Source organism: Nannobrachium achirus (genome assembly GCF_963921795.1).
Source record: "Nannobrachium achirus genome assembly, chromosome: 3".
Classification (NCBI taxonomy): Eukaryota; Metazoa; Chordata; class Actinopteri; order Myctophiformes; family Myctophidae; genus Nannobrachium; species Nannobrachium achirus.
The window spans coordinates 39,349,325-39,376,748 of NC_137812.1; the positions used below are offsets into that span (position 1 = coordinate 39,349,325).

The 27,424-nt window shown below is 42.2% G+C and overlaps 1 protein-coding gene across 1 annotated transcript in view; it reads left to right on the plus strand.

Annotated features, from left to right (window-relative positions):
• Positions 1-27,424, plus strand: part of cabp4 (calcium binding protein 4) — a gene marked incomplete at both ends in the record, with an annotated part of 42,962 nt that overhangs the window by 14,106 nt on the left and 1,432 nt on the right. Inside the window, 8 exons of the mRNA XM_080722579.1 lie at positions 2,286-2,334; positions 3,400-3,457; positions 4,453-4,572; positions 5,016-5,148; positions 20,406-20,436; positions 20,837-20,980; positions 21,695-21,804; positions 23,807-23,954. Coding sequence (XP_080578705.1) covers positions 2,286-2,334; positions 3,400-3,457; positions 4,453-4,572; positions 5,016-5,148; positions 20,406-20,436; positions 20,837-20,980; positions 21,695-21,804; positions 23,807-23,954 — 793 coding nt within the window. The remainder of the gene's footprint in view (positions 1-2,285; positions 2,335-3,399; positions 3,458-4,452; positions 4,573-5,015; positions 5,149-20,405; positions 20,437-20,836; positions 20,981-21,694; positions 21,805-23,806; positions 23,955-27,424) is intronic.

The following is a 27,424-nucleotide window of genomic DNA, read 5'->3' on the forward strand; positions in this document are numbered from 1 at the left end:
CTGTTTTCACTACTTTTGTTCGACGGCCTTGTATGATGAAGCAGGGCTTTGCTTTGCGAAAAGATTTACACTTTTTAAACTTGGAGATACAAGGATTCTGCCGACAGTGACGATATATTCCCCTTGTGGTGGTTACTTTAACAATAAAACATTTAAAGTACCAACCACAGTAAATTGGTGGTGAGGAAGCCTTTTGCAGACATTTATATGGAAAGTCAATTTAGGGTAGCCCACGCAATGCCACGCATAGCCTAATGAGCCTTTGACGAACTTGTCTGCTTCCTAATTCTTAATCATAATACGGATTTAGAGTAGATATGCTGTACAGGCTAGCAGATGGTCAGCCCACTGTTTGGATTTGTTTTGGCACAATATTTGCGTCCCAGCGCTTGTGTTGTATTTGCTTGCAACATAATCACACCAGTGGCATAAACAAAACCATCGCCAATCGGCGATTCGCAGGATGGACTCCAGAAACAACAGAATGAGTGTACTAAAGAGTACTAATTAGTCAACAAATTACACAAAAAAGTTCAAGGAGAGTGTCAAGAAAAAACGCGGACAGGAAAAGATGACCCTGGCTGTGTGAACGAAAAAGAAAAAAAAATCTAATTCTCACCTTCTACTCCCTCCTATCACCACTGATACTGAAGGTGACAGTCTCATTTCAGAGCCGTGACATAAAATCACTAGAGGGGGTGTAGGGGTTAGGAGGTGGTGGTGCTAGTGAGGGCGTTAGATGTGGATGGACCTGCTCCCACTGCATTACCCATTTTTTTTATGGATCACAGGCTGGTCTCTCTCGGCCGGTCCTTTGGGATTGATTGTTTTGTGACTGGATGGCAAGCAAATAGAAAGATTACAAAAACAGAGAGAGAATAGAGGACAGAGGACAATGCGAGGTCTCTGCGTGCGAGCCCAGCGAGCGTGTATGTCAGTGCACACATGCATGTGCTATGGGTTTGTGGTAGATAAGGAAGCTTTAATGGTGTTCTTCTCTCGACGGGCACTTTTGAAATGAGTTTAGATAATTCCATACGAGGAGTTGCCCTATAGAGTTCTTTGCCAATGTCCATTCAAGTGTGGTGAAAACACTGCAATTTCCCCTGGTTATCATTATCTGTTTAGCTGTGTTGGTTTTATGCAAAGTCCCCCTGGCCCCTCATTTAATTATTTAAATGAGTGCGATTAAGATCCAAAAAGGCTCATATCAGCTTGGTACTTACAACAGTGTGTGTTTGTTTGTGTGTGTGTGTGTGTGTGTGTGTGTGTGTGTGTGTGTGTGTGCGTGCGTGTGCGTGCGTGCATGCGTGTGTGTGTGTGTGTGTGTGCGTGCGTGCGTGCGTGTGAGTGCGCGCGCGCGCGTGTGTGTGTGTGTTCGTTTGTTTATCACTGAGGATGACAGCAACTCTTGAGGCAAACAATCTGATACCACATGTCTATATAGAGATGGAAATATCTCAGTTCATTTGCGTGTGAATACAAATGTGTCTGCGTGCGTGGGGGTGGATTTCGGTGTGGATATATGTGTGTGTGTGTGTGTGTGTGCAAGCCTGTCTAGGGGCAAGTGTTTTCATGTGAATAAAACCTTGAGCACTGTAATGTGCAGAGATGATGTGTGTAGTACGCTGTGGCATGGTCTTTTGTTAAGCACACGATGCATTCATTCATTCTCTTCTATATTAGACACTATACATCTTTCAAAGAATTACATTCTTTGACAGGAACATGTGCAGAACGTGTAGCTTGGTAAAAAAAGAAAGAAAAAAAAGAGAGAGAAGAGAAGAGAAGGAGAAAAAATGACATCCTCATTCACCCAGTACGGTTAACATGCTTTAAGCGCGTGTTGCTATCAGAGCACATATATCATATGCGTCGTTGTCGGGTGGAAACCTTGTATGTCCAAAACCGTTTGTTTGGTATTTATCATTTTAAAAATGATCTAAACTAGTGAAAACAGCCGACCTACAAGCACACTGTGTGCTTGTAGATCAGCTGTTTTCACTACTTTTGAGCGAAGGCCTTGTTTGATGAAGCAGTGCTTTACTTTGCCAAAAAAAATGACAAATTTGAAACTTGGAGATACGAGGTTTCTGCCCGACAGTGACGATATGCATGCCATGGTGCTCGTGTGGAAGCGTGACAGGCAGGCAATCCGTTCTGCGTAATGGGCTGTTCTGTTCAAGCCAGTGAGATTGGGGTGGGGTATGATTTGGTAGAGGGCCACATTAGACTGTTGATTGTAATTTAGATCTCTCGCTCGTCTTCATGTCTCTTCTCATTAGGGCTCGCGTGGCCTGCACGTGTCGCCTGCGTGCGTGGCGACCGCTGAAGGTGAACCCTGAGAATTAGTCTTGTCTTGGAAGGGACATTAGAGGCGTATTTATGGAACCTGATATGACGGAGACTGGCTATTGTGTTTATTTTGTTTATTTTGTGTTGCTGCCATGTATAGCTATTCGTCATCCCGGACTGATGCCTGGAACAGCAAAAGGCCATGACCAACCATTAATGCATCACTCAAATAGACACTCATAATTCGTCTCACAAACACCCACATGTCTGTGATTGTTGTACACTAACACTCCATCTCTCTTTCTTTCACCTCTCCCTTTCGCCCTATCTCTCAAAAAGCCCTTCCTTTCCTCACTCTCTTTCAATTTATCTAAGCTGGGCTTGCCTGTCTTTTCACCCACTCTCTTTGGCTCTTTGGGTCTTAACCACTTAAACCCTACATACTTCATTGACCAGGGTCCCCCAAGGGGTCTAGACTTTTGGCCTATACCAGATCTCTTCTGCAAATATAGCCGATCTACAAGTTCATAACGTATCAGGTTGTGACCCGTTGTGAGTTTTTTGTAGACCTGCTATGTTTGCAGAATGTTCAACTATTCTCGCAGAATGTTTGAGATGTAAGGTTCACGTGGTGAATTCTTAGGTCAGTAATAATAAAAAGTATAATAATAATAAAGTCTTAACTTGGTATAATCTTCCTCCCTCTCCTACTTGTTTTTTTCCTGATAATGATGCAATATCTTTTATACAATATACAATATTTTTTCCATCTCTCATGTTCTGAAATGAATATCTACATTTACAACTCCACATCTATGTTTCTGTTTTGAGTTTGATTTAGAGTCTTTGATTGCGCTTTTCATTTTGACTGGTCGTAAACACAGCTGACTGTTAATAATGTTAGTGGATGCATTTCTATACGTGCCAGCATTGAGAAGCTGATGTAAAACCTGGCACACCTAGATGGAACCTCCCCGAAATTAACGTTATTACTTTCAGCTGCTTTTACCTGTCAAGGTGGCCGCTGTAAAAAGGGTCAATCCCCACCCCCAATACACAGTAAAATACTGAGTGGAAAGTTAACAACCTCTCTTTTCCTTCCAGCTGTCATGACTGGGAGAGGTTCGAAGGGAGGCAGCAGCAGCCCGACCTCCCCTGGCAGGTTAGTGATACCCTACTAACCCTAGCAATGGTCATAGATGAGAGGATAACTTAACCCAGTGGTTCTCAACCCTCTTCATATCAAGGCCTATTCAGCATTTTGAGTCGCGGACCACCATTTGATGAGACGTAGCCTCTCAGACCCAAAACTTTGAAAAGTTCATTAATGTTGGATAAGATGTTGTCCACAATTCCATGCTGTATTCATTGATGTGTTAGTAGAGATGACAGGCAAACGTTGATCAAAATAACAATTATTCTACATTATCTAATTGTGTAGACTTCTTGTAAATTACGTAATGCAGATCTTTAACAACAAAATGCAAACAACATTGACCCGTTCGGGTCCATTTCGTTTCATTTTACACTCTCAAGAGTTACAGATCTATCCATTTGGTTAAATGCTATGCTAAAATGCTACACAATATCTGATCACAACATCTGCACCATAACCACTAAGAGATACAATACAATACAATACAATACAATACAATACAATACAATACAATACAATACACTCTCTTCGATTGACAGGGTTATACTCTGTCGCCCCTTTGCCCCCTCTACACACCAAATGTCCATGCCATGTTAATGTCCATGCCAATCTACAAGCTCACAATGCATCGCATTGCAATGCGTTATGAGTTTGTATATCGGTTATTATCAGTGAATGTTTGTCCATTATGACAGGGGTTCTCAACCTTTTCAGGCTGTAACCCCCCCCCCAATCATTTTAACTGACAATTAGGTCAATGTTTGACCAGTTCTTTTTATAAGATATTGTTTATTACGATGCAGCAATGGTCTTTTTCTTTTCTTTCTTTTCTTAGGTATTAAAAAAGGCTGTAAAAGTCCTTAAATTGTTACTGTCATCTGTGGAGACTCCCCTGGGGGTCCTAACCCACAGGTTGAGAACCACTGTCTTATGCTCAGAATAGGGATGCTAGGGTTCATGTGGTTGAATCATTTCAACTGAACAGAACATCTCTCTTCTAGCCTGTCACCCAAAGTGGGGAGGGGAGGAGGACCGCCGCCCACAGCCACCAAACTAGCCGCCGCACCTGCAGGAAGATTCCAGAAAAAGGCTGCTCAGATCACCCTCGTACAGAAATTGGGGTGACTACTTTTCTCTGTGTTTAATCAGGACTGACTCAGAATATGCAGAATAAAAAAAAAAAATTGGTACGCTATACAGTCAGTATCATTGATTGGTTGAAAATAGACCTCAGCAATAAGCCTGTTTGCTTAAAAAGCTCGCATCATTTATCTCCCTTGAAGTAATAGCTGAGGTAACCTGTTTGGATCGCTTTCTTTGAGCCTCATTGCTTTCATCAATTACACCGCTCAAGCTTGGCAATCATTACAAAGGAGGGAGGAGGCGTGTGTGCGTGCACGTGCACACGCGCGCTTGTGTATGGGGGTATGGGGGGGGGGGTTAGGATACCTTCTAAGAATATCACTAACAACAAGGCACTTAAGTGGCATGTTGTGAAGATGATGGACCTGGTCGTCCGGCTTTGATGAACTAAACTCTCTTTGCTCTAAATGCACTTTTACAGCGCAAGGTCCACCGCGGCCAAACCAGCTCTGAAGAGCCAAGGCAGCGCCGAGGGCCAGCCACGCCGTAAGCTCAGCCACGGCTCGGCCGTGGCCGCTGCTCAAGTCTCCTATCTCAACAAACTCTTCGGACAGGTCAGCTACCGCTCAAAGCTTTGCTTCACATACTGGTTTGGTTTCGCAAGTTAAAACAAGTGGTTCCAACCTCAATACAGTCCTTGGTTTAGTGCGCACAGTGTTGGGCGCATGGCCGCTCAGTCTGCTCTCAGGGGATTCTACACTGTCCTACTTTTTAGTTGTGCTACGCTGTAACTGTGGGCAGTGATAAAGTGTGGCACTGCTACTGTATTGGTACCCCTGGTGTGCTATCATGACCTGATATTAAATACCCTCGATGGGCTGGCAACATATAGGAATGAATCATGACCTGGAAATATTGGAAAATGACAGTCTTGCCAGAGTAGATTGATGCTACAATTCCTCATCTAATCTTCAGGAGAGTCTCCTGTAGATTTAACCACCAGTTGCACTCTCAAAAAAATATCCTCATTGGGAAGTGACACCCGTGACTCCACTTCACAAGTTACACAGTGTCTGGACATTAGGGGTCAGTTCCCATTACGCTACACAAATCTGTCTGCCTGCCAAGATTGCCACGGGGCGTCATGAGATATCTGGGGCAGTACAGCTGGAAATGAGCTTGTTCAAACAGCTAGGGTAGAAACTGCTAGGGGTGAGTAGTACTGGGCAGAGAAAAGCGATTATATTAAACTTTAAGTCAACTGGCATCTTGTCCATTTAATAATTGCTGCATCAAAACGTGTCATATAATCCATCAAAACCATCAATTTAACAGCGGAGAAGAATTTATTTTACATGGGTCTGGTACAAATTTGGCCTTAAATCAATCGCAGTTTGTCCAAATGTCACCACACTTGCTGCTGGATATTATTTTTTATTACGTTATTGAAACATGTCCCCCGTCCCCAAAATGTTTTCGAAAAATTGACCGGCTTGGCCTGCAGCAAATGTGGCCTTAAATGAACGAGGGTCTGTCCAATCATGATAAAATATTTGTTATCTTTAATACAAGTGTCAGAAACTTCAACAGTCTAGACCAGGGATGTTAAACTGGCAGCCCGCAGGGTGATTTTGGGAAGAATAAAACAATATTCATGACCATCTATATATGTGTTCTTGCTCTTTCCTTGCCTTACAGTTTGTTGTGCCTCAATGAGGTGTTTAATGTTAATATTAATATGCAAGGCCCCAACAAAGTTGTTACGGGATATTATGACAACATTTCTTACCAATATTTTCACTAGTGCCAGCACATTCCGCTCCCAAGGGCTTAAATATGGCCGAAAAGTCTCTTCATTCAACGTGATTAATGGCATGGGAGCTATAAATATTCACAGTGTGAAATGGCCGTGCGTAATCACAGCTGTTCTCGTGCTGTGCCTATGCAACAAAATCTGTGAAATTGCACTTCTTCTTTGCCGTTCTCCTCATTGACAGGTATAATGAGTGGTGGAGCCGGCATAAGTTCTAGAAATATTCGATTGTCTGTTTAATTTAATAGTGTTTCTATCCTTTTCATACAAACGAAACATGCATTTGGGCTGTTGCAGGCTGGGGCCAACTTCACAATTTATAAAAGCAGATCATAAACCTGAGAGAAACAAACACATTTGCATATTTCCGTTCAGACAGCTTTATGCAAGCATTTTTATGACTGCAGGGTTTTCATGCCTTTCGCGTGGGTCTCTCTCTCTATGATAGATTTTGTGTATGCACTGCGTGTAACATAGCTTAGAGCTTGTGCTTTGCCAACGTGCTGTTGTTAGGTTGGCACCTAAAAATGTATAAAAGCAACTCTTTCTAGGCAACCTTCTTCATAAGAAATGGAATTCGTGGGGTGACACATTTTGCAGTTTTATCAGAGAGACACAAAAATGCAGGACATGGAAGCTGTGGGGAGCAGGTTTGTTCATGCACAACTGTTCCGGCCCACATGTTTTTTGTCCAGTCTGGTTTGTGAGTCGTGACCTTACAATGATTTGACACCCCTGGTTTAGACACTGGCAGAGTTCTAATTCTATCAGTCTGTGCTGGCTTGAACCAGGAGACGGCCTGGCATCGCCCCCGACACTATGACTCAGACATATTGGTTGGAAATGGGCGGTGCAATGTAGGTGTTCGGGCTGATGAGGTAATTGATTTTAGTACCTCATTTAAGTACTCCAAAGTCATTCTATTTAGTGAGGAAAAAGAACGACACATTCCCAATTTATTTTACGTCTTCATTTTATCAGCGATATGGGAGGTATTAGGCAGGCAACCAAAGTTTTAATGCAAAAATGCTGTCGTGCCTGATACTGTGCCAGGTAATGCAAATAGTAGAATAGGTCTAATACAGTATCTTCAGTATATTGCTGAAATTAAAAAATAAATCAAAATGTCAAACCATGTTTTATTTATTTGTTTGTTTGTTAATTTATTTTATCTAATAAGACTAATCAGTATGATTGTGTATCAAACCATTACCACTCGTCTCAGAACAGTCTTTACAAAACAATCTGACACCACAAAACTAGATTTGTCCTGAAGGAGCACCATAGCTATGGGAAACTGCAGCGAGGTTAGAATATGTATGAGCACAGTATGGATTCATTCAGTCTGACAGACCTGCAGCCCAAAGAGTGACAACAGCAGCTACAGAGTGACAACATGCCAAAGCAGCCCAGTGACAGTCACAAACCATAACAGCATCATGTCAGTGCACCATAACCAGACCACTCCATTCGGAGGGAATCCACTCTGAATTAGACGACAGTGCCCAAAAAAAACCTACCAGCAACAGGGGGAAATATATATGGGGGCATACTTACTTTGAAGATGAAATCCATTCTTCTATTTTTTCTATGACTATAAAGATTGAACCGGCTCAACCCACGCAGACACTCCGGATGAAAACTCTGAGTATTCTTCTGGCTCTTAAATCCTTTGGCTCAGGTGTTGCTCTGCCTTACATAATCATCGCCGCGTCCTCAAAGCACAGGGTTTGAAAAGACTTTAGTCACGACACTGATACATTCATTTAAACTTTTGTTTGGCCAGTTTTTGGCTAGTTCTATAGCCTTGTGTTATAACAGCGAGTGCTTCCAGATATGTACGTAACACACGCCCACGCCCAAGGTTACTACTTAGCATCCCTTGTGTCTTTTGCACAAGGGATGCTAGAAATGTGTCACCCGGGAGGAGAACAGTCTGTTGCCTGCCCAAGCGGGACGTCACTGGATTCTACACACATCTATCTGAGGCTGTATAGATATAGTCCCACTCCCTACCACTGCTAATTGACTCCCTGGTTAATATCCTATACAGCCTATTCACATAAGATACAAGCTCTTAGGAGGCGATGTATAATGAATCCTTTTCATCCTGGGTCCTGGCCAACTTATTGTAAAGCAGAGCCACAGGCATTTCTAAATGGGTCAGCAAAGAAAAAAGGAAAACATCAAATGGAACCCACAGGATTAGCATTAAGCCTCAGAAGAAAACAAAACGCATGATTATATATAGATATGGATGCCTTTCATCAATTAATGCACTTTATAAGAAGGGAACATCGGTGCAAATTGTTCCTGCTCTACCTTTACCTTGTGTGACCTGCAGCCTGCACCACAGCCTCGTACCACTTGTGATGTATAGAGTGCCTCATCCAGGGCCGCTGTCTATCCTGCATCCTGTGTCACACAGAGCGCTGTATGCCTGATAGACGAGCGCTCCTGTCAGCTCGCATCAGCTTGTCTTGTCAGTCACTTTTTGGATGCGCTATAGCTGAACCTAAACACCTAAAAAGTTGTTTGTGGACCTAAAGTTTGCCTAAACCCTGAGGTTAGACCTACACGAGACCTCATGCCTAATTGTAACTTAAACGGAGATGATTTTAGTTTTATTTTGTGAGCACAGATTTAGGATATCTGCTCTTTCTCCTTGTACTGCTGCAGCCTGTTCGACAGAGCAAAAAATGTTTTACATTTTACTTTTCTGCAAACAACGGATACTAGTTGTCAATGTCAATGTTTCTGAACCCCAAACACATTTTGAGGTCCACTTTCTGTCTGCCTTTTTTTAAATGATAAACTTTCTTATTGAGTCGACATGGCCTGCATTGTCCTGTAAAACTCTGCCCATCCAGGTGAAACACCTGTTTTTTTTAGGGAGTCCCCTGTGATGTGACATGCCGTGTCCTACTCTACTTTCCTTGGCACGTCCTTAGCAGTCATGGCAGAGTGCTCTACATTGCACTGAACTGGGTGATCTGATGTGACTTTAATGCGTGATTCCTAAACCCACCAGGATTGAGTTAAGACCCGCCTCCTCTCGATAATCTTAAGTGTGAAAGTGCCCATGAACGTTAGTGCTGCTCGCTCAAGTGCAAAGTTCCTACTACCTACTGATCCATTACAATAATACACGCAGCATAATAGGCCCAAAGCCATATCCTAACCATAACAATTTAACTGATAATCAGTAAGAGTTTTTATTTTGAGCACAGTAGTGACAAATTAATAGCTTTCTCAGTACGTTTTTCTCTTTAGCAAAGTTACAAAGTTTTCCCTTTACAGTACAATTAAGTCAGTTTCAAGTTTTTTTTAGCACAGTTAATTTTGAGCACTGTAGTGAGAAATTAATAGTTGTGCATTGTGCAAATGCAGGCTTTTCTCAAGTACAAGTCTTCATGCCTCTGACTTCAGGGATTTCAGCCACTCCTGGAAGTCGTCCTCGCGTTTCCGCGAGGCGGGTCTTAACTCAATCCTGGTGGGTTTAGGAATCACGCGACTTTAATTCACCAGTCCCAGTGAGGTAAAAAAAGAAAGAAAAAAACTGGCTGCGTCATATACCGTATGACGCAGCGCTGCGTGTTTGGGCTGCTGCCCTGAGCCTATTATAGTGAGTTACTCCACCCTACAGTATTCCTAATCTCTGCTGTGACACAAGTATTAATAACCCCCTTGGCACGCTTCAGTCATCCCTCATTAGTTCCGATGGGACATGGAGGGAGAGACAAATACCCAAAGAGAAAAATGACTGCTATATTTTTTATGTCAGATAATTATTGCAACACCATGGGGTGGATGTGAAGCACAATGGATTGCACTAATCAGTGCACAAGCACAATAAGCATGGGCGTGTTTCTATGTGAATCAGAATGTGTCATAATGTTTCCAATCTGAACTCCATTTGCGCGCGTGCGTGCAGCATCCATATACTGTATCTCTTGGGCTTGCAAGTGCTGTATCTTGCTTACGAGGCACCAGACTGCTCAATGCCCCAAGTGAGAGCAGACAGAATGAAATTAACTGTTAATGGGAACAGATTGACTAATCATTTGAGACTGCAATGACATGCTGCCTAACCCTTTAAGGGTGCAGGGAGTGGGGAAAAAATCCAATTAATGTGTTGACCTTGTTACTGTCTAAATATGCCCTTGTAGGCGGAATTCTCTGCAGAGTAAACAGGGGTGGTGGCGGGCTCTGCGCGAAAACTGTTCTTTTATTTTGTAAAGTGTATTAAAGACACTAAATAAATAAATAATGGAAATCTTATTATTTTTGCCACAGTAATCATGCAAAGAGCTGACTTTTGGGTTAATGGAGTTCCAGCATTTCTAACCCTATGCTCGTTGCAGGATATATCATCAGTGTGGGAGTGAATGATAATTAGAATTATTTCCTGTATACTGTACATGACTTATCCTGTGTTTTTCGAGTGATGGAGGACCATGAATGCTAATTATGTTCAACGGAAAATAACTAAGTCTTGCATATTAATGCAATGACTTTGTTTACCAACATTTTGCATCTACCTTTTGAAATATAAGTTGGAATACTGATGTTTTAATTAATATCACTTGTTTAATTTAGGAAAGGATAAATTGCACATTGCTTGCATGCCTGAATGTCGACGTGGCTTTTCTTTTGATGAATGCTGTTTGTGTGCAAGGCTCAGTCTATAGCCAGGCTTAAGGCTTCCAGGCTCATTGCATCTTTGTGTTAAAAGATGTCTCCGTATTGTATCATGTCAGGCTCAGTTGCTTTACTGAGAGGCTTGGCTCTGCATTAATCCTATCTAAACTGTGGGAATCTGGAGACAACACATTTTGTTCATTAAGATAATCTCCACAAATCATCACATTTTTATTAATGTTTTAACCACACAGGGAATTCATAATATGTTTTAAAGAGCACTTAACAGCTCAAAAAAATCATAGTTGCCATGTTAATTGCAGTTTTATGTTGCAGAACAAAACGTTAAGCTCTGTACAGATCTTGTGTCCTTATGGGGAACCCATCACAAACTGGCATTTAGGAGTACAAACAGTAGCACTCCGTTGTTTAGAGTAGACTAATGCAGTGCCCGTTCGGGGCACGGCCGTTCACAGTGTCTGGCTGTTTGGAGTGGCCAGATTGTTTGGCCCCCGAAGTGCTTCTTGCAGCGTTCTTGAAAACCGCTCATCCGATCGACTTCACACTGTGCTCCCACTTGCTATAGGCAGGGGCATTATTTGGACTGAGGCCCAGGGGATGGCTACTTCCATCATAATCCACATTTAACATCAAATTAATTTATTCTATGAATATTTTCTACAACTCTGACCAATTTTGCGGCGATCTCAATCCTTGTACTGCCATCTATGTGTGAGATGTGACACGCAAGTTACAGACACGTGTAACACACATTATATACTTATTTTCTTGTCTGCTATTCATTAGCCGATTTCAAAGTGATGCACATTGTAGGAAAACATTTTCTGAAATTTCATTTTTTCCCCCCAAAAAATAACAAAAGTATCAGTTCCATAAGCACACTGCTAGGAGGCATTGTGAGCTTGTAGGTGAGCTATTCTAACAGTTTTATTGCCTTCTACTCTCCAGCAAGAGCCGTTGGCCGCCGCGTCCACGTCCATGGACGCGGCCGTGGACGCGTCCATGGACGCGGCCGCGAAAAAAACGTCCGTGGACGCGAGGCCGCGTCCACGGACGCAAACGGCCGGCCGTCCCGGCCGTGGACGCGGCCGTGGACGCAGACGGCCGGGGACGCGGCCGTGGACGCGGCCGTGGACGAGGCCGCGGCCGTGGAAGCAAACGGCCGGCCGTGGACGCAAACGGCCGGCCGTGGACGGGTCCATGGACGAGGCCGCGAAAAAAAGGCAGCGAAAAAGAAAAAAAAAGGTGGCTATTGTATGTATTTTTTGATGGAGATTTCAAATATGACCTTCTTTTTTGCATAGGACAACTCTAACCTGCATCAATTGGTATTTTATAATTGCCAATTGTACCCCATCCATCTAAAAAACAAATTGGATGTCTATTGTATGTATTTTTTGATGGAGAATTCAAATATTAATTTCTTTTTGGGATAGGACAACTCTAACCTGCATCAATTGGTATTTTATAATTGCCAATTGTACCCTATCCATCTCAAAAACAAATTGGATGTCTATTGTATGTATTTTTTGATGGGGAATTCAAATGTTACCTTCTTTTTTAGATATGACAACTCTAACCTAAATCAATTGGTGCATCAACCTACTTACTATCTATCTATCTATCTGTCTGTCTATCTATCTATCTATCTATCTATCTATCTATCTATCTATCTATCTATCTATCTATCTATCTATCTATACTTCACCTTTAGTCCAGAAGAGAGTTCAGCCTCAGGAACTTGCACACATGGAACTGTGTCATGACTGTGTCATGGAGCTAAAACAGAGCTATGTTAAATACTCACAATGACTCTGATGGACCAATCAGGGTGGTGGTGGGGGGAGGGATCAACAATAGACAGAAACTGGATAATGCTTTGTTAACTGTCCCACCTAAGTCCCTGCTAGTCTGAACAAACATCACCTTCCCTCTCATAACACTACTACTACTACATTTATATAAAGCTGCTCTTGCATTTGAATTCAAGTCTGACACAAGTTAAGGTTAACTTAGGTAGTATTTCATTTCGCTGGCTTTTAGGGTCTGTGTGAGTGTGTAGGCTCACAAATTATTATAATTGTCATTAAGTGACTCTGAGATCTATCCATCCATCCATCCATCCATCCATCTATTTATTTATACTTACTGTTTACATTTTCTATAAATATTTATTTCTATATAAAACTCAGTTGTGTGGAGTTATTGTGTGCCCTTTCTTGTTGCTAAAGAGTCCATTTGTTCACTAGACATTAAGTCAAGGTTACTATTTTGAGTTGAAGCTAAGTGTTTTATTGCTTTGTGGTTTAACATGATTTAAAAGGCAAATTCATTGTTATGGTTACTTTAGAAGACTGCTTTTGCATTCATGAGTTAAGAGAGCCAAGCTAATTCAAAGAGTTAGGTTAAAGGAACACAAAACATGACCTAACTCACAGCTGCCATTGGACAGACAGTTACAACATACTCTTATCTTTCACAGAACAGACAATTATCATTTATTTTATCTATTTGAGACTATGTAGCTGCTCTAGGGGAAATAGAGCATTATATCAGCCTATTCAATTGATAATGACCAATGGGTGCCAGTTTCTAAGTAGTTAAAGCATATTAACTCATTGACTGCCAAGGCACGAGTTTCACGAGTTATTACAGTAGTCCCAGGCTGCCACAGCCCGAGTTTCCCGAGTTGGAAGCCATTTTGAAAAAAAAAAATTTTTTTTTTTTTTTTTTTTTTTTTTTCAAAATTTTTTTTTATAAAAAAATTTCTAAAAATGCCTCAAATGTATTAGGCATGATCGCAATTGCGAAATTGCATGTTTAGCCCCATAACAAACATATCTTTCAAAATGTCAAAAATGGCTGTTTTGTCTGACTTTGAAGGCTTGTATCTCATGAATGCCTGAACGGATTTCCAAGCGGATTTTTTTGTTTGAAAGCTGTTAAAAAGTACTACACATATGGTGCATGATCTAGGCATGGGCGTGCACGATCCGTGCACTAAAAATGTATCCGTGCACTAGAAATTTAGGAAGGTGGCAGTGTTGTTTTGTCTGACTTTGAAGGCTTGTAACTCATGAATGCCTGAACGGATTTCCAAGCGGATTTTTTTGTTTGAAAGCTGTTAAAAAGTACTACACATATGATGCATATATGGTGCATGGGCGTGCACGATCCGTGCACTAAAGATTGATCCGTGCACTAGAAATCTAGGATAGTGGCAGTCTGGTACTTGGGGGCCATCTTGAAATGGCATTCAATGAGTTAACATAACAATATATGTGGCCTAGACATGGATATTGCCCAATCAACTCGTAATCTACAGAAATGTCCACCACATCACACAGTATAAAACCTAGTAGGCTTAGTGGATTACCTATGTTAAATCATGTCAGGTTAGTTTGGTTCAAGGTTCAAGTATAATAATTTATGAGCCAAAAATGTGCACAAATGTACAATCACATCTAGGCTAGAATGATAACATAAAGTCCTGACTACTCCTTGTTATTGTGGTCCTAAATACTACAATGATTAGTTTGGATGCATTGCTTCTATCATGTCCAATTAAAAATAAATACATTACATATACAGAAATCTGCCTTCTCCTGTATTGTATTAGTGACATTCATTATAAATAGTAAAATAACAGGACAGAGCAAAAAAGGCCTCTGCAAAAAAGGCCTCTGCAACTAACCTAACCTAACACACACTATGTGTTAATGTTGATCAATATAATAATGTAAAAATACAAAGTTAAGTAGACCTAAGTAAGAAATAGTAAATACATTGTAATAATACATTGAAGGGGAAATGTAGGAAAACAAATGCAACTCAGCATTGAATTTATGGCAAACATTTTGCTACTCAACCCTTTCCAAATAATATACAATTAAGAAGTGGGATGTTCCACTTAGTAAGAGAAAGAATTAATGACATATATTTTTTTTAAAAGCTAGAAGACTCACCTATTATAGTAACCATGTGAATTGCTAATAATGTTATGGGTCAGATGTGTAAAGATCTATCACATTGTATTGTTCTTTTCAGACTCAACAATAATAATGATGATGTTACTTAAATGCTGATCAATGTGTGAATCTGGCTCTTATCAGGTGTGTGTTTTCTCTCCCTGTCCTGTGCTGTCCTCAGTTAAACCAAGACAGTACTGTTGTGACCAATGTGGAAAAAGCCTTCAGCTCAATTTATTATCTCAAAGTAGACCAGAGAATTCATACCGGAGTGAAGCCATTCAGCTGTGAACAATGTGGGAAGTATTTTGCTCGTCTGGACAATTAAAAGATCATAAGCGTTCACATACTGGAGAGAAACCTTATTGTTGTGACCAGTGTGGGAAAAGATTTGTTCAAAAGGGGATTTTAAAAGAACACCAGAGAATTCACACTAGAGAGAAGCCCTATTGCTGTGACCAGTGTGGGAAAAGCTTTACTCGATTGTCTTATCTCAAAATACATGAACGAATTCACACAGGAGAGAAACCGTACAGCTGTGTCCAATGTGGGGAAAAGTTCAGTTTAACGGCTGCTCTGAAAGTACACCAGAGATTTCACACCGAAGAAAAGCCTTACTGCTGTGAACACTGTGGCAAACGTTTCACTGTAAAATCTAGCCTCGTACAACACAAGAAGATTCACACTTGAGAGAGACCTTACTGCTGTCACCAATGTGGGAAATGGTTCACTCTGAAGACGGCTCTGAAAAGACACCTGAAAATCCACACTGGTGAGAAGCCATATACTGCTGTGTCCAGTGTGAGAAAAGGTTCAGTGATATTCATCATCTCAAAGCACACCAGAAAAATCACACTGGAAAGAAACCTTATTGCTGTGACCAGTGTGGAAAGAGCTTTCCTAGACTGGAACATATCAAAATACACCAACAAATTCACACCGGAGAGAAACCTTATATCTGTAACCAATGTGGGGAAAACTCTGTCAGGTACATGTCTACCGTTAGAGGCCACTGGCATGAGTGCCTTTTTAGCTCTGTTGGGGCTTGGTGAATGTACTCTGTTGTTGTTTTTTTAATTATTATCTTTGTAATGTATGGTCTTCTTACCCTGTGGGCCTTGAGCCTGTAATAAAGTATTGCTGTGCAGTGTGAGTGTCTGATTGCATGTGATCAGATAAAGACACAACAGAGGCCTTTTTTGCTCTGTCCTGTTATTTTACTATTTATAATGAATGTCACTAATACAATACAGGAGAAGGCAGATTTCTGTATGTATGTCATGTATTTATTTTTAATTGGACATGATAGAAGCAATGCATCCAAACTAATCATTGTAGTATTTAGGACCACAATAACAAGGAGTAGTCAGGACTTTATGTTATCATTCTAGCCTAGATGTGATTGTACATTTGTGCTGTTTACATTTTTGTCTCATAAATTATTATACTTGAATCTTGAACCAAACTAACCTGACATGATTTAACATAGGTAATCCACTAAGCCTACTAGGTTTTATACTGTGTGATGTGGTGGACATTTCTGTAGATTACGAGTTGATTGGGCAATGTCCATGTCTAGGCCACATATATTGTTATGTTAATATGCTTTAACTACTTAGAAACTGGCACCCATTGGTCATTATCAATTGAATAGGCTGATATAATGCTCTATTTCCCCTAGAGCAGCTACATAGTCTCAAATAGATCAAATAAATGATAATTGTCTGTTCTGTGAAAGATAAGAGTATGTTGTAACTGTCTGTCCAATGGCAGCTGTGAGTTAGGTCATGTTTTGTGTTCCTTTAACCTAACTCTTTGAATTAGCTTGGCTCTCTTAACTCATGAATGCAAAAGCAGTCTTCTAAAGTAACCATAACAATGAATTTGCCTTTTAAATCATGTTAAACCACAAAGCAATAAAACACTTAGCTTCAACTCAAAATAGTAACCTTGACTTAATGTCTAGTAAACAAATGGACTCTTTAGCAACAAGAAAAGGCACACAATAACTCCACACAACTGAGTTTTATATAGAAATAAATATTTATAGAAAATGTAAACAGTAAGTATAAATAAATGGATGGATGGATGGATGGATGGATGGATGGATGGATGGATAGATCTCAGAGTCACTTAATGACAATTATAATAATTTGTGAGCCTACACACTCACACAGACCCTAAAAGCCAGCAAAATGAAATACTACCTAAGTTAACCTTAACTTGTGTCAGACTTGAATTCAAATGCAAGAGCAGCTTTATATAAATGTAGTAGTAGTAGTGTTATGAGAGGGAAGGTGATGTTTGTTCAGACTAGCAGGGACTTAGGTGGGACAGTTAACAAAGCATTATCCAGTTTCTGTCTATTGTTGATCCCTCCCCCCACCACCACCCTGATTGGTCCATCAGAGTCATTGTGAGTATTTAACATGGCTCTGTTTTAGCTCCATGACACAGTCATGACACAGTTCCATGTGTGCAAGTTCCTGAGGCTGAACTCTCTTCTGGACTAAAGGTGAAGTATAAATAAATAGATGGATAGATAGATGGATAGATGGATAGATAGATAGATAGATAGATAGATAGATAGATAGATAGATAGATAGATAGATAGATAGATAGTAAGTAGGTTGATGCACCAATTGATGCAGGTCAGAGTTGTCATATCTAAAAAAGAAGGTAACATTTGAATTCCCCATCAAAAAATACATACAATAGACATCCAATTTGTTTTTTAGATGGATAGGGTACAATTGGCAATTATAAAATACCAATTGATGCAGGTTAGAGTTGTCCTATGCAAAAAAGAAGGTCATATTTGAATTCTCCATCAAAAAATACATACAATAGACACCTTTTTTTTTCTTTTTCGCTGCCTTTTTTTCGCGACCTCGTCCATGGACCCGTCCACGGCCGGCCGTTTGCGTCCACGGCCGGCCGTTTGCGTCCACGGCCGCGGCCTCGTCCACGGCCGCGTCCACGGCCGCGTCCCCGGCCGTCTGCGTCCACGGCCGCGTCCACGGTCGCGTCCACGGCCGGGACGGCCGGCCGTTTGCGTCCGTGGACGCGGCCTCGCGTCCACGGACGTTTTTTTCGCGGCCGCGTCCATGGACGCGTCCACGGTCGCGTCCATGGACGTGGACGCGGCGGCCAGCGGCTGTCTCTCCTACTTTATAGGCTTTTATAGGGAACCTGCAGTTCTGGAGCTCAGGCAGATATGTGGCCTTTGTTAGTATACAGCCCAAGCAGTTTCACGACCCAGATCAAAATAACCAGCTCCAAAGAGAAACCGGAAGGACCATCAGTCCTCTATCGTGAATCTATTTCTCCTACAGTATAGTACTACAAAAACAGTTTCTGAGAACATTTGGATTGTATTGAAAGCAAGGCAGATGCGCCGACAAAAGGGGGCTTGAGCCCCGTGCAGCATCCAAAGTGAGCCGCATAAGCCAAGCGAGTTAATGGCCCTGATGTCTATTCATCAGCACTGTCCAAGTTGTGTACTGATGTTTGTTTTTAATTGCCCATAGGACTACGTTGGTTCCATGTCCATTTCTGCTTCTGTATATTGTTTATAAACTAGCTAAAATGCAATCAGAAACTATTTTCTGATACACAGACTTCAGGGGCAGCATGTTTATGAAACTGCCTGTGCCATAAATCTGCCTGTATGTGCTCCAGGCAGCCCTTCTCATCCCTTGGGTCCCATGTGAAGTCTATCGGATGAAACCGTTCTCGAGATATGAAAAGGGAGGACAGACAGACAGACAGAGAGAGAGAGAGAGAGAGAGAGAGAGAGAGAGAGAGAGAGAGAGAGAGAGAGAGACAGAGAGAGAGTCTGCATTTATAGAAATATATAGAAAGATATTCGTTCTCTCTGCAGCAAAGTCAATTCACCACACATTGGTACTTTATCTTGCACTGATTGGTCTACTTGGTCTACTGATAGGGCTACTTGTTGCCCTATTGGTCCTTTTATATATATAATTATAATACTGTATACACATTATGAACAGCATGTGGTGTATCACATAATATAGGCTACATATGCCCAAGTGTTTTTTGGTTAGTTTTGGTTGTTGTTATTTTGCTTGAAGCTATCTTTGTGCAAATAGTTTCTTTCCAAGTCATTAAGAACCCCTCCCCATATAGTGTCCCTAATGGGCATGTTATAACAGGCCAATAATCCACAGAAATTCTGTAACCTTTCTCCATCTCCAAATTCTCCAACCTTTTAAAGTCTAACTATGGGGAAGCCCGGAATTTAACTGGGAACCTTTCGGTTCCCAAGTGGCCGCTCCTCCTGAGCCACTGCTGCCCCTGGGAACCAATTTTTGGAGAACATTGAGAACCAATGTTCACAATGTGTCTCCCCGGTGACTCCAGCCCAATTGTACTATGTTTCTGTTAATCTGTTTTTATCCACTAGTGCTCCTCAGTCCCACTCAGATCCATTACATTTACTGTGATATCTAAACATTAACTTCCAAGCTCTCCTCACCTCAACCTCTCTGAGCCCACTTTAAATGGTGATGAGAGAGAGAGAGAGAGAATGAGGGACAGAGCGAGAACGCATGTAACCGTCGCAAAGTCATCCTGAGCATGGTGCCAAACAGTGCATTGGGTTATACGGTATATTTATAATCTGAGTGTGTGCGCACGCGTGTGTATGTTTGTGCCTGCATGCATGCATGCGTGTGTGTGTGTGTGTGTGTGTGTGTGTGTGTGTGTGTGTGTGTGTGTGTGCGTGCGCGCGCGTTTGTGAGTGTGACAATGAAACTCCCAATCCTTAAGCTCTTGTCTCCCTGTGGATGCTGCAACTGCAGTGTGTGTGTGTGTGTGTGTGTGTGTGTGTGTGTGTGTGTGTGTGTGTGTGTGTGTGTGTGTGTGTGTGTGTGTGTGTGTGTGTGTGTGTGTGTGTACTGTAGTATTATGTCATTGTGCAAATTAGAAGAGCATGTAGTTGGGTGAAAATCCATTACAGCTCGCTGCCAGCACGCTGCAGTGTTGACAAGATATGCATGTTATTCTAATGCTGCAGTAAAAAAAAAAAGATTACCACTGAGTGTTTTAAAAGACTGTGTGATTTTACAGCTAATCATCAGACTCTCTTATGGCCATTGAACCCCCCTATTCTGGGGGGAACATTTGCCAAAAAGAGCAGATCCACAAGCTAGCTAACAATGCGTTGAAACATGTTGTGAGCTTGTAGATCGGCTGTTTTTGGCGAAGAGATTTGGTGTTGGGTGAAAAATTGGCATACAGAGTTTTGTAATTCAGTTCCGTTTCACTGAAGTACGAGGGTTTAATCTGTTCTAACCTTCTCGGCCTTTGTTCTTAAACTTCTCTGTATTCCTCCCCCTCTCTCTCCCTATCTCCATCTCTCTCTCCCTTTTGTTCTCTCTCTCTCACACTCTTTCTTGCACAGGAACGAGAGCTGTCGGCAGAGGAGTTGGATGGTAAGCCCTCATTTGGGTAATAACTGTTACTGGAGCATAATAAATCACAGGTCTTTTGCATTGTGTTGATATTTCATGAGCTTCCTGTCCTTTATGACTCACACAGGCCAGCACAGCACAGCACTTTTCACACATTTTGTCATCATCAAACGTTTCAGAATTTTTATGCCAGTGACAAAGTCAATAAAAAACTCAGAACTTGCATTACAGCGGCTCAACTTTCGGTTTGTGCGTGTGTGTGTGTGTGGGCGTGTACTTGTATATTTTGTCAGCTATTTTCAATGCCACCTTAAAAGCATAGTAATACAAATGTGTGTGTGTGTGTGTGTGTGTGTGTGTGTGTGTGTGTGTGTGTGTGTGTGTGTGTGTGTGTGTGTGTGTGTGTTCTAATGAATTTCAGAACTGCACTTTGCCTTTAAAGAGTTTGACTATGACTGTGACGGATTCATCCATTACCACGATATAGCCGACTGTATGAGAACCATGGGATACATGCCCACTGAGATGGAACTCATTGAGATCATTCAGCAAGTAAAGATGAGATGTGCGTACACCTGCAAGTGTGTGTGTGTGTGTGTGTTTGTTTTCATCACTTTTGGGTACTAAAAACATGTTCACACAGTCACATGCAGGGGACCACCTACATTGTGGGGACAAAATAGTAGGTCCCCATAACATTTGATTTTGAATTAACATATGCATTTAATTTTAGTAAGTTGTCAATGACTACGCGGCCCAGTTCCCCCAAGGGCCCCTGAGAGCAAAGGGCCCCTGGCAACGGCCCCACCGGCCCAATGGTTAATACAGCCCTGTATGTAATGTCCCCAAAAGTGATGTATACAAACATGTATGTGTGTGTGTGTGTGTGTGTGTGTGTGTGTGTGTGTGTGTGTGTGTGTGTGTGGGGGGGGGGGGGGGGGGGGGGGGGGGGGGGGGGGGGGGGGGGGGGGGCAATTAACCAAAAATATATCAAAACCGATATTTAAAAAAACAATAACTGACTTCAATCGAGAAGCAAGGTTTCTTAACAGTTTTACAGTTATAATAGACTAAATCTATTAATCTCATTAACCACTTAACCCTGCATTCCTACTGTATATGAATATGCAACTTTTTTGAGTTTTTGAGGTGGTGCCTAGAAAGTGCTTAGGCGGAGTATAACTTTGAATGTGCTTGCAACTAGTCTTTGTACATGTGTGCATGAATGCGTGCATGTGTGTGTGTGTGTGTGTGTGTGTTCTCTTATGTCCTTCTGTAGGGGGCGGTCATGTGGACTTTGACGATTTCTTGGAGCTCATGCGTCCAAGGATGACAACTGAGACAGCTGGTATGTTTGGGCTGAAAGAGCTCCAGAGTGCCTTCAGACAGGTAAATGGTAAATGGTGCATTTATATAGCGCTTTTATCCAAAGCGCTTTACAGAGATTGTGCATTACATTCACCCATTCACGCGCACATTCATACACCGGTGGCGGAGGAAACCATGCAAGACACCAACCAGCTCACCAGGAGCAATGTGGGGTTCAGAGTCTTGCCCAAGGACCCTTTGACATTAACTCAGGGGGAGCCCGGATTCGAACTGGGAACCCTTCGGGAACCCTTCGTGCTCTAATAACGGTTTCTCTACCCCTGAGCTATGCCGCCCCAGGTGAGACCATAACGTGTGGACTCTTCAGAAGTATACCCACACACTCTAAGCGCAGCTTGTGCCGGACTCACTGTTATGCTGTACTGACAACAGTGAGGGAACAAAACACCTTCACTTCCAAATGTATAAAAAAGAAAATGTGTCAATTAGGTAGTAGTTGGTACGTAGGTTTCACTGGAAAATAAATAAATTGACAGAAAATAACAGTTTTCACACGTTATACAAAGTGAACTTTGCTAGTGTGAAATAGTACTTATTCACATTGCCCAATGACACACCCCAGAGAATGGTAACACCACCTAGGAAATGCACTTTTGAACTGAAAATTAAGACCATTGGGAATTATATTCTGTATCTTTGAAGACCCTGCAGAAATACAGCAAATCATTCCTGACTTCTTCAGAGGAAGTTTTCATATCATAATCACCCTGAATAGTTTATGTGCCAAGCAGAGAACAGTTTTTCCAAGAAATGTACTTTTGAGTCAGTTTGCAAAAACTAATAAAGAGTTAATTGAAGAGGTCATCTTTGATATTGAATGAAGCCTTCATTCAATATCAAAGAGGAGACAACTCCACTGCTTCGCCTTCATTATGAAGGCGAAGGAGTGGAGTTGTCTCATTTGCTAAACACGCAACACTGCTTCAGGACAGAAAGAATACATTCACTTCTTAATGTCTCATTAATATGTATTGCTTGCACTGCAGACTAACTATATAAACAAATGAGGAATTCCATTAGTGAGGTCAAGATATCACTAAGCATTCCCAGTCAGCTCATGCTCATAATCACTGCCAATTAATTGGATTGTGTTTTCCTCTGAAAGGAGTTAGTGAAGCCTGTCTGCTTGTTGACATCTTTCTTAGTTGTCGCTTCAATCCTAATACCTTCTGAGTCGGCATCAGACCATCAGCAATCCTGAACAGTATACTCTGACCTCAAAGACCTCTGCTAGTCGCGTTGGAGCCTTTATCAGTGATGCACTTAGCCACTTGTGTTAATTGCAGGCATCTTTTGTTAAACGGTTTTGGCATGCCATGATCGCCTAAACTCCTCTGTCTGCCTCTATTTGTGTCTGTCTGTCTGTTCCTTCACACCCTCCCCTCCTCCCCCCTCGAAGTATTGACTTTGCCCAGGCCTTCCATGACCCCGGACTCTTCTCTTTGTCAATTCTTTGATGTATTTTGTCACCTCTAATTATCCCCCCCCCCATTTCTTTTTCTCCATACTATGCAGTGGTGGAAAAAGTACTCACATATTTTACTTAAGTAAAAGTATCAATACTGCAATATAGAAATACTCGTAAAAGTCCAGAATTCAAAGTATGAAAGTGTTGGCATCAAAATGTACTTCAAGTATCAAAAGTAAAAGTACAAAATGTTTGAAAATAGCTCGTAGCTTGTAGATCTGCTTTTTTCAAATAGCCAAGGTATAAAATAGGGCTAAAGTGGTTTATGTATGTTTTTTAATATTATAATTTATACCTGCAAAGTAACTAGTAATTAAAGTTGTCAAATACATTTAGTGAAGTAAAAGTGCAATATTTGGATCCGAGATGTAGTGGAGTAGAAGTAAAAGTATTGGAAATACTCAAGTAAAGTATCTCAAAATTGTACTTGAGTACATTACTTAAGTAAATGTACTTGGTTACTTTAGTTTACACCACTGATACTATGTCCCGGTCACCATGACTTTTCATCCTTGTTCTCTCTCTCTCTCTCAGTTTGACTCTAACGGTGATGGAAAGATCACGCTAGAGGAGATGAAGGAGGCCATGAAGACACTCCTAGGGGAGAAACTGAAGAAAGGCGAGTTGGAGGAGGTCCACGCCGACATGGACTTCAATAAGGACGGCACCATCGACTTTGACGGTGAGCACACTGGGACAGGGGCGTCACACCAAATTCTGGGCCCTGGGTACAAGGATTCACTGCGGGCCCCCCAAGAATGTTAACTATTGAAAAATAGCAGATATACAAGCTCACAGCGCGGCACCGAGTGCCGCGCTGCGAGCTTGTATATCTGTGTGCAAGAAACCAACAGGTTCTCACCCCTATTGCGTCATACAACCGACGCGATCTTAAATACCGAATGCTTCTCACCATAGACGCGGACGGATTGCCTAATGTCTCAAGGGTTAGACGCATTGGGTGGTCTAAGAAGAAAGAAAAAAAAGTAGTTCCTGATGCGGGATTCGATACGCTCTGAAGGCTTCTTGGTTTACCAGCCACCCGTCGCTACCGTTCACGCCACTATAAACGACGGAGCGGCGCCGTCTCAGGCGGCGATGACCCCCGTGAGTCGCCACCGAGGCGAGCGATAGCGAGCCGAGTTGCCGCGACGAGCGGTGGGAACGCCGCATGAGCCGACTCAGCCGCGTTACCGAATTACGTGCCGTTATGGACAGAATAGTAAATCTTGACCAGGGGACTGCTTCCGCCTCCGAATGTGGCTCAAAGAAGGGACTACGTTATCATTTCACGTTTTGTCAAAGATAAAAGCACAAAAAAAAAGGTACTTCCCAGTCACTCTCGTTAGCTCAGTCGGTAGAGCATGGAGATACAAATCCAGAGACCGGGATTCGATTCCCCGTGACGGCCGTCAGTGAAAAATCTTCCAGTAAACACATGTCGGCGCATGCGTACTAAGACTCTGTCTCGTCCAAAAACTCTCCGTCTCCGTTGCACCCTAGACGCAATAGTCACTCCCAAAACTTCACAGGGGTGAAGCAAAGGAAAGAAAGACACGGCGTCGGGAGGGTGAAGCAAAGGGAGTGAGAATGGGTTGAAGAAACCTATGTCAAGGACCCCCAAGATGATATGTATTTGGCCACGGACCCCGATCTCAAAATATTTAGTTCCAGGGACCCCCAGAAGCAAAATTTGAGTAGAAATGTTCGCTTAAAAAATACATATATTCAAAGATTTTCACACATTTTCACAACTTTTCAAAAATAGCAGATCTACAAGCTCGCAGCGCGGCACTCGGTGCCGCGCTGTGAGCTTGTATATCTGCTATTTTTCAATAGATAAAGTTATTAGGGCCTCTCCACCTTGGGCCCCAGTAACTCAGTCCCACTTTCCTACCCCTTGTGACGCCCCTGCACTGGGATAATGACAAAGAGAAGTGGTGAGGGGTGTCGCACCAAATTCTGGGCCCTGGGTAGGCCTACTTTAACTATCGAAAAATAGCAGATATACAAGCTCATGCAAGCTTGTAGATCTGCTATTTTTCAGTATAAAATAATTAAGGCCCCTCCACCTTGGGCCCTAGTAACTCAGTCCCACTTTCGCCCCCCTTGTGACGCCCAAAGTGATAACCAAAGGGCACATCGTAGGGCAAAGCTGATCTACTTTGTGAGCTTATTGTGAGCTTGTAGTTATGCAATTTTTTGCTTGTTTACAAAATTCTTTACCATAATGATGCCAGGTTGTAAGTGGATAAACTTTATTTATCCAGGTTATCCACAGACCACAAAAGCAGTTTTTCAGCAACGCCCTGATTCAAAATCTATACAGTATACAGTTAGACATAATATTCAAACCTGGGAGCTGCCAAGTACAACCAACGTCTTATACTGTTGGCCACTGAACAATTAAATGTAGTAGTTGGGGTTAAGTGCCTTGCTCAAGAACACAACACCGGCAGGTATTGAGGGATAGGTGAATGTTGCTTATTCACTTCCCCAACCTGATATTTCCCTGCCTGTCTGGACGTTTGAACCGGCAATCTTCTGGCAACAGGGACACCCCTCTGAATGTCAGGCCACCACTGACCCAAATGTTACTATCTTCTTCAGTCAACAAACTTGAAGACAGAGAGGCTATCCACCTGTTTCCACGAGAATTTACTGTAGCATTATCTGTGGGACACTTCCGGAGAACAGCAGACATACAAGCTCACGTCACGTTCGCGGATGCAGCCGTTGTGAGCTTGTAGATCACACTCGTCTGCGGCGCCGGAAGCTGCCGCACAACTTGTGCGCAATGCATGATGGGACGTTGGAAAGTTGTGGATAGATAGGTATAGGCTAGAGCAGGGGTTCCCAAACATTTTGGGCTCAAGGCACCCCTAGAAATGTATCTTTCATCCGAGGCACCCCTACTAAATCATAATTTTCACTTCCAGCACCTTTATATTTATAGCATATTTTAGCGGTTATGTTGCAAGGAAAACGTTGAGATAATAGACATTTTGGTTAGAACTGCAAATATCATTGTATTTCAAGTTTAAAATGATACTAAATATATTTCTTAAGTGCCCAAATAAATTCCAACTATTATCAAATTATCTCGCGGCACCCCTGGACTGCTGTCATGGCACCCGTCATCCACTTTGAAAACACCTGGGCTAGAGTATAGGTATAGATATTTTCATTACAGAGAGATATAAAGTCATTTGCTGACAAAGAGTCTCTAAATGAAAAGCCAGTCAAAAGTCAGTCAAGGTAAATATGTTAAGTATCTTAAGTTATCTTAAGATAGACAAAATATGAGTGAATGTGAGGGGACAGGGAGAAATAGCGAGAGTAGAGGTGTGGAGATGCTGGGGCCGGGATGTATGACAGAGAGCTGGATCCTTCTGCATGTGTCAAAGAGGGTGTGAATACAGAGTGGAGGAGTGAGAACAGACAGAAGGGGCCAGGCATACCCTGAATGATTTTTTAATGGATGAATGAATGAGAGGGGACAGGAGGAGAGATAATTGTGTTAACCACATAAACCCTGGTATTGTCCTTATTCTGGGGTGACATTCAGCAAAAATAGCAGATCTAGAAGCTCACAATGTGTTGCGTTGCGATGCGATGCGAGCTTGTAGATATGCTATTTTTGGCCAGGATATTTCGTGTACAGGGGGAAAAAGGAAGGAACTGTTTATAGAGCCTGGCTGGGGGACTCCTGCCAACTAAGTATATAAGAGTTTAAGTGGTCCAGTAAGACGAGCAGTTGAAGAGTGCTGAAGAAAAGGTCAACAAATGTCATTGGAGAATGAGTTGGGTTGATAGACAGAACAGGAGACACCGAGGGATGATATGAAGCAAAAAGGTGCAAGATGGGATGGGATGGGAAGTCAAGGTGGGTTTGAAGGGCCAATCCAATCAGCAGCACATTAAGGCAATCAATACACATGCCTGGACGCCCGAGGCATGACACCCACCGCTGGACGGTTCAAGGACGTCCGTCGTTTTACAGAAATTAAACTAACACATATAACCACAGGGAGGACATTAATAATTCATCAGCACATGCATAGTGGGACAGATGACTGCATGCCAACACACATACAGTACACACGCGCGCACGCACGTGCGGCCGCGCGCAATCATGCCCACCCGCACGAG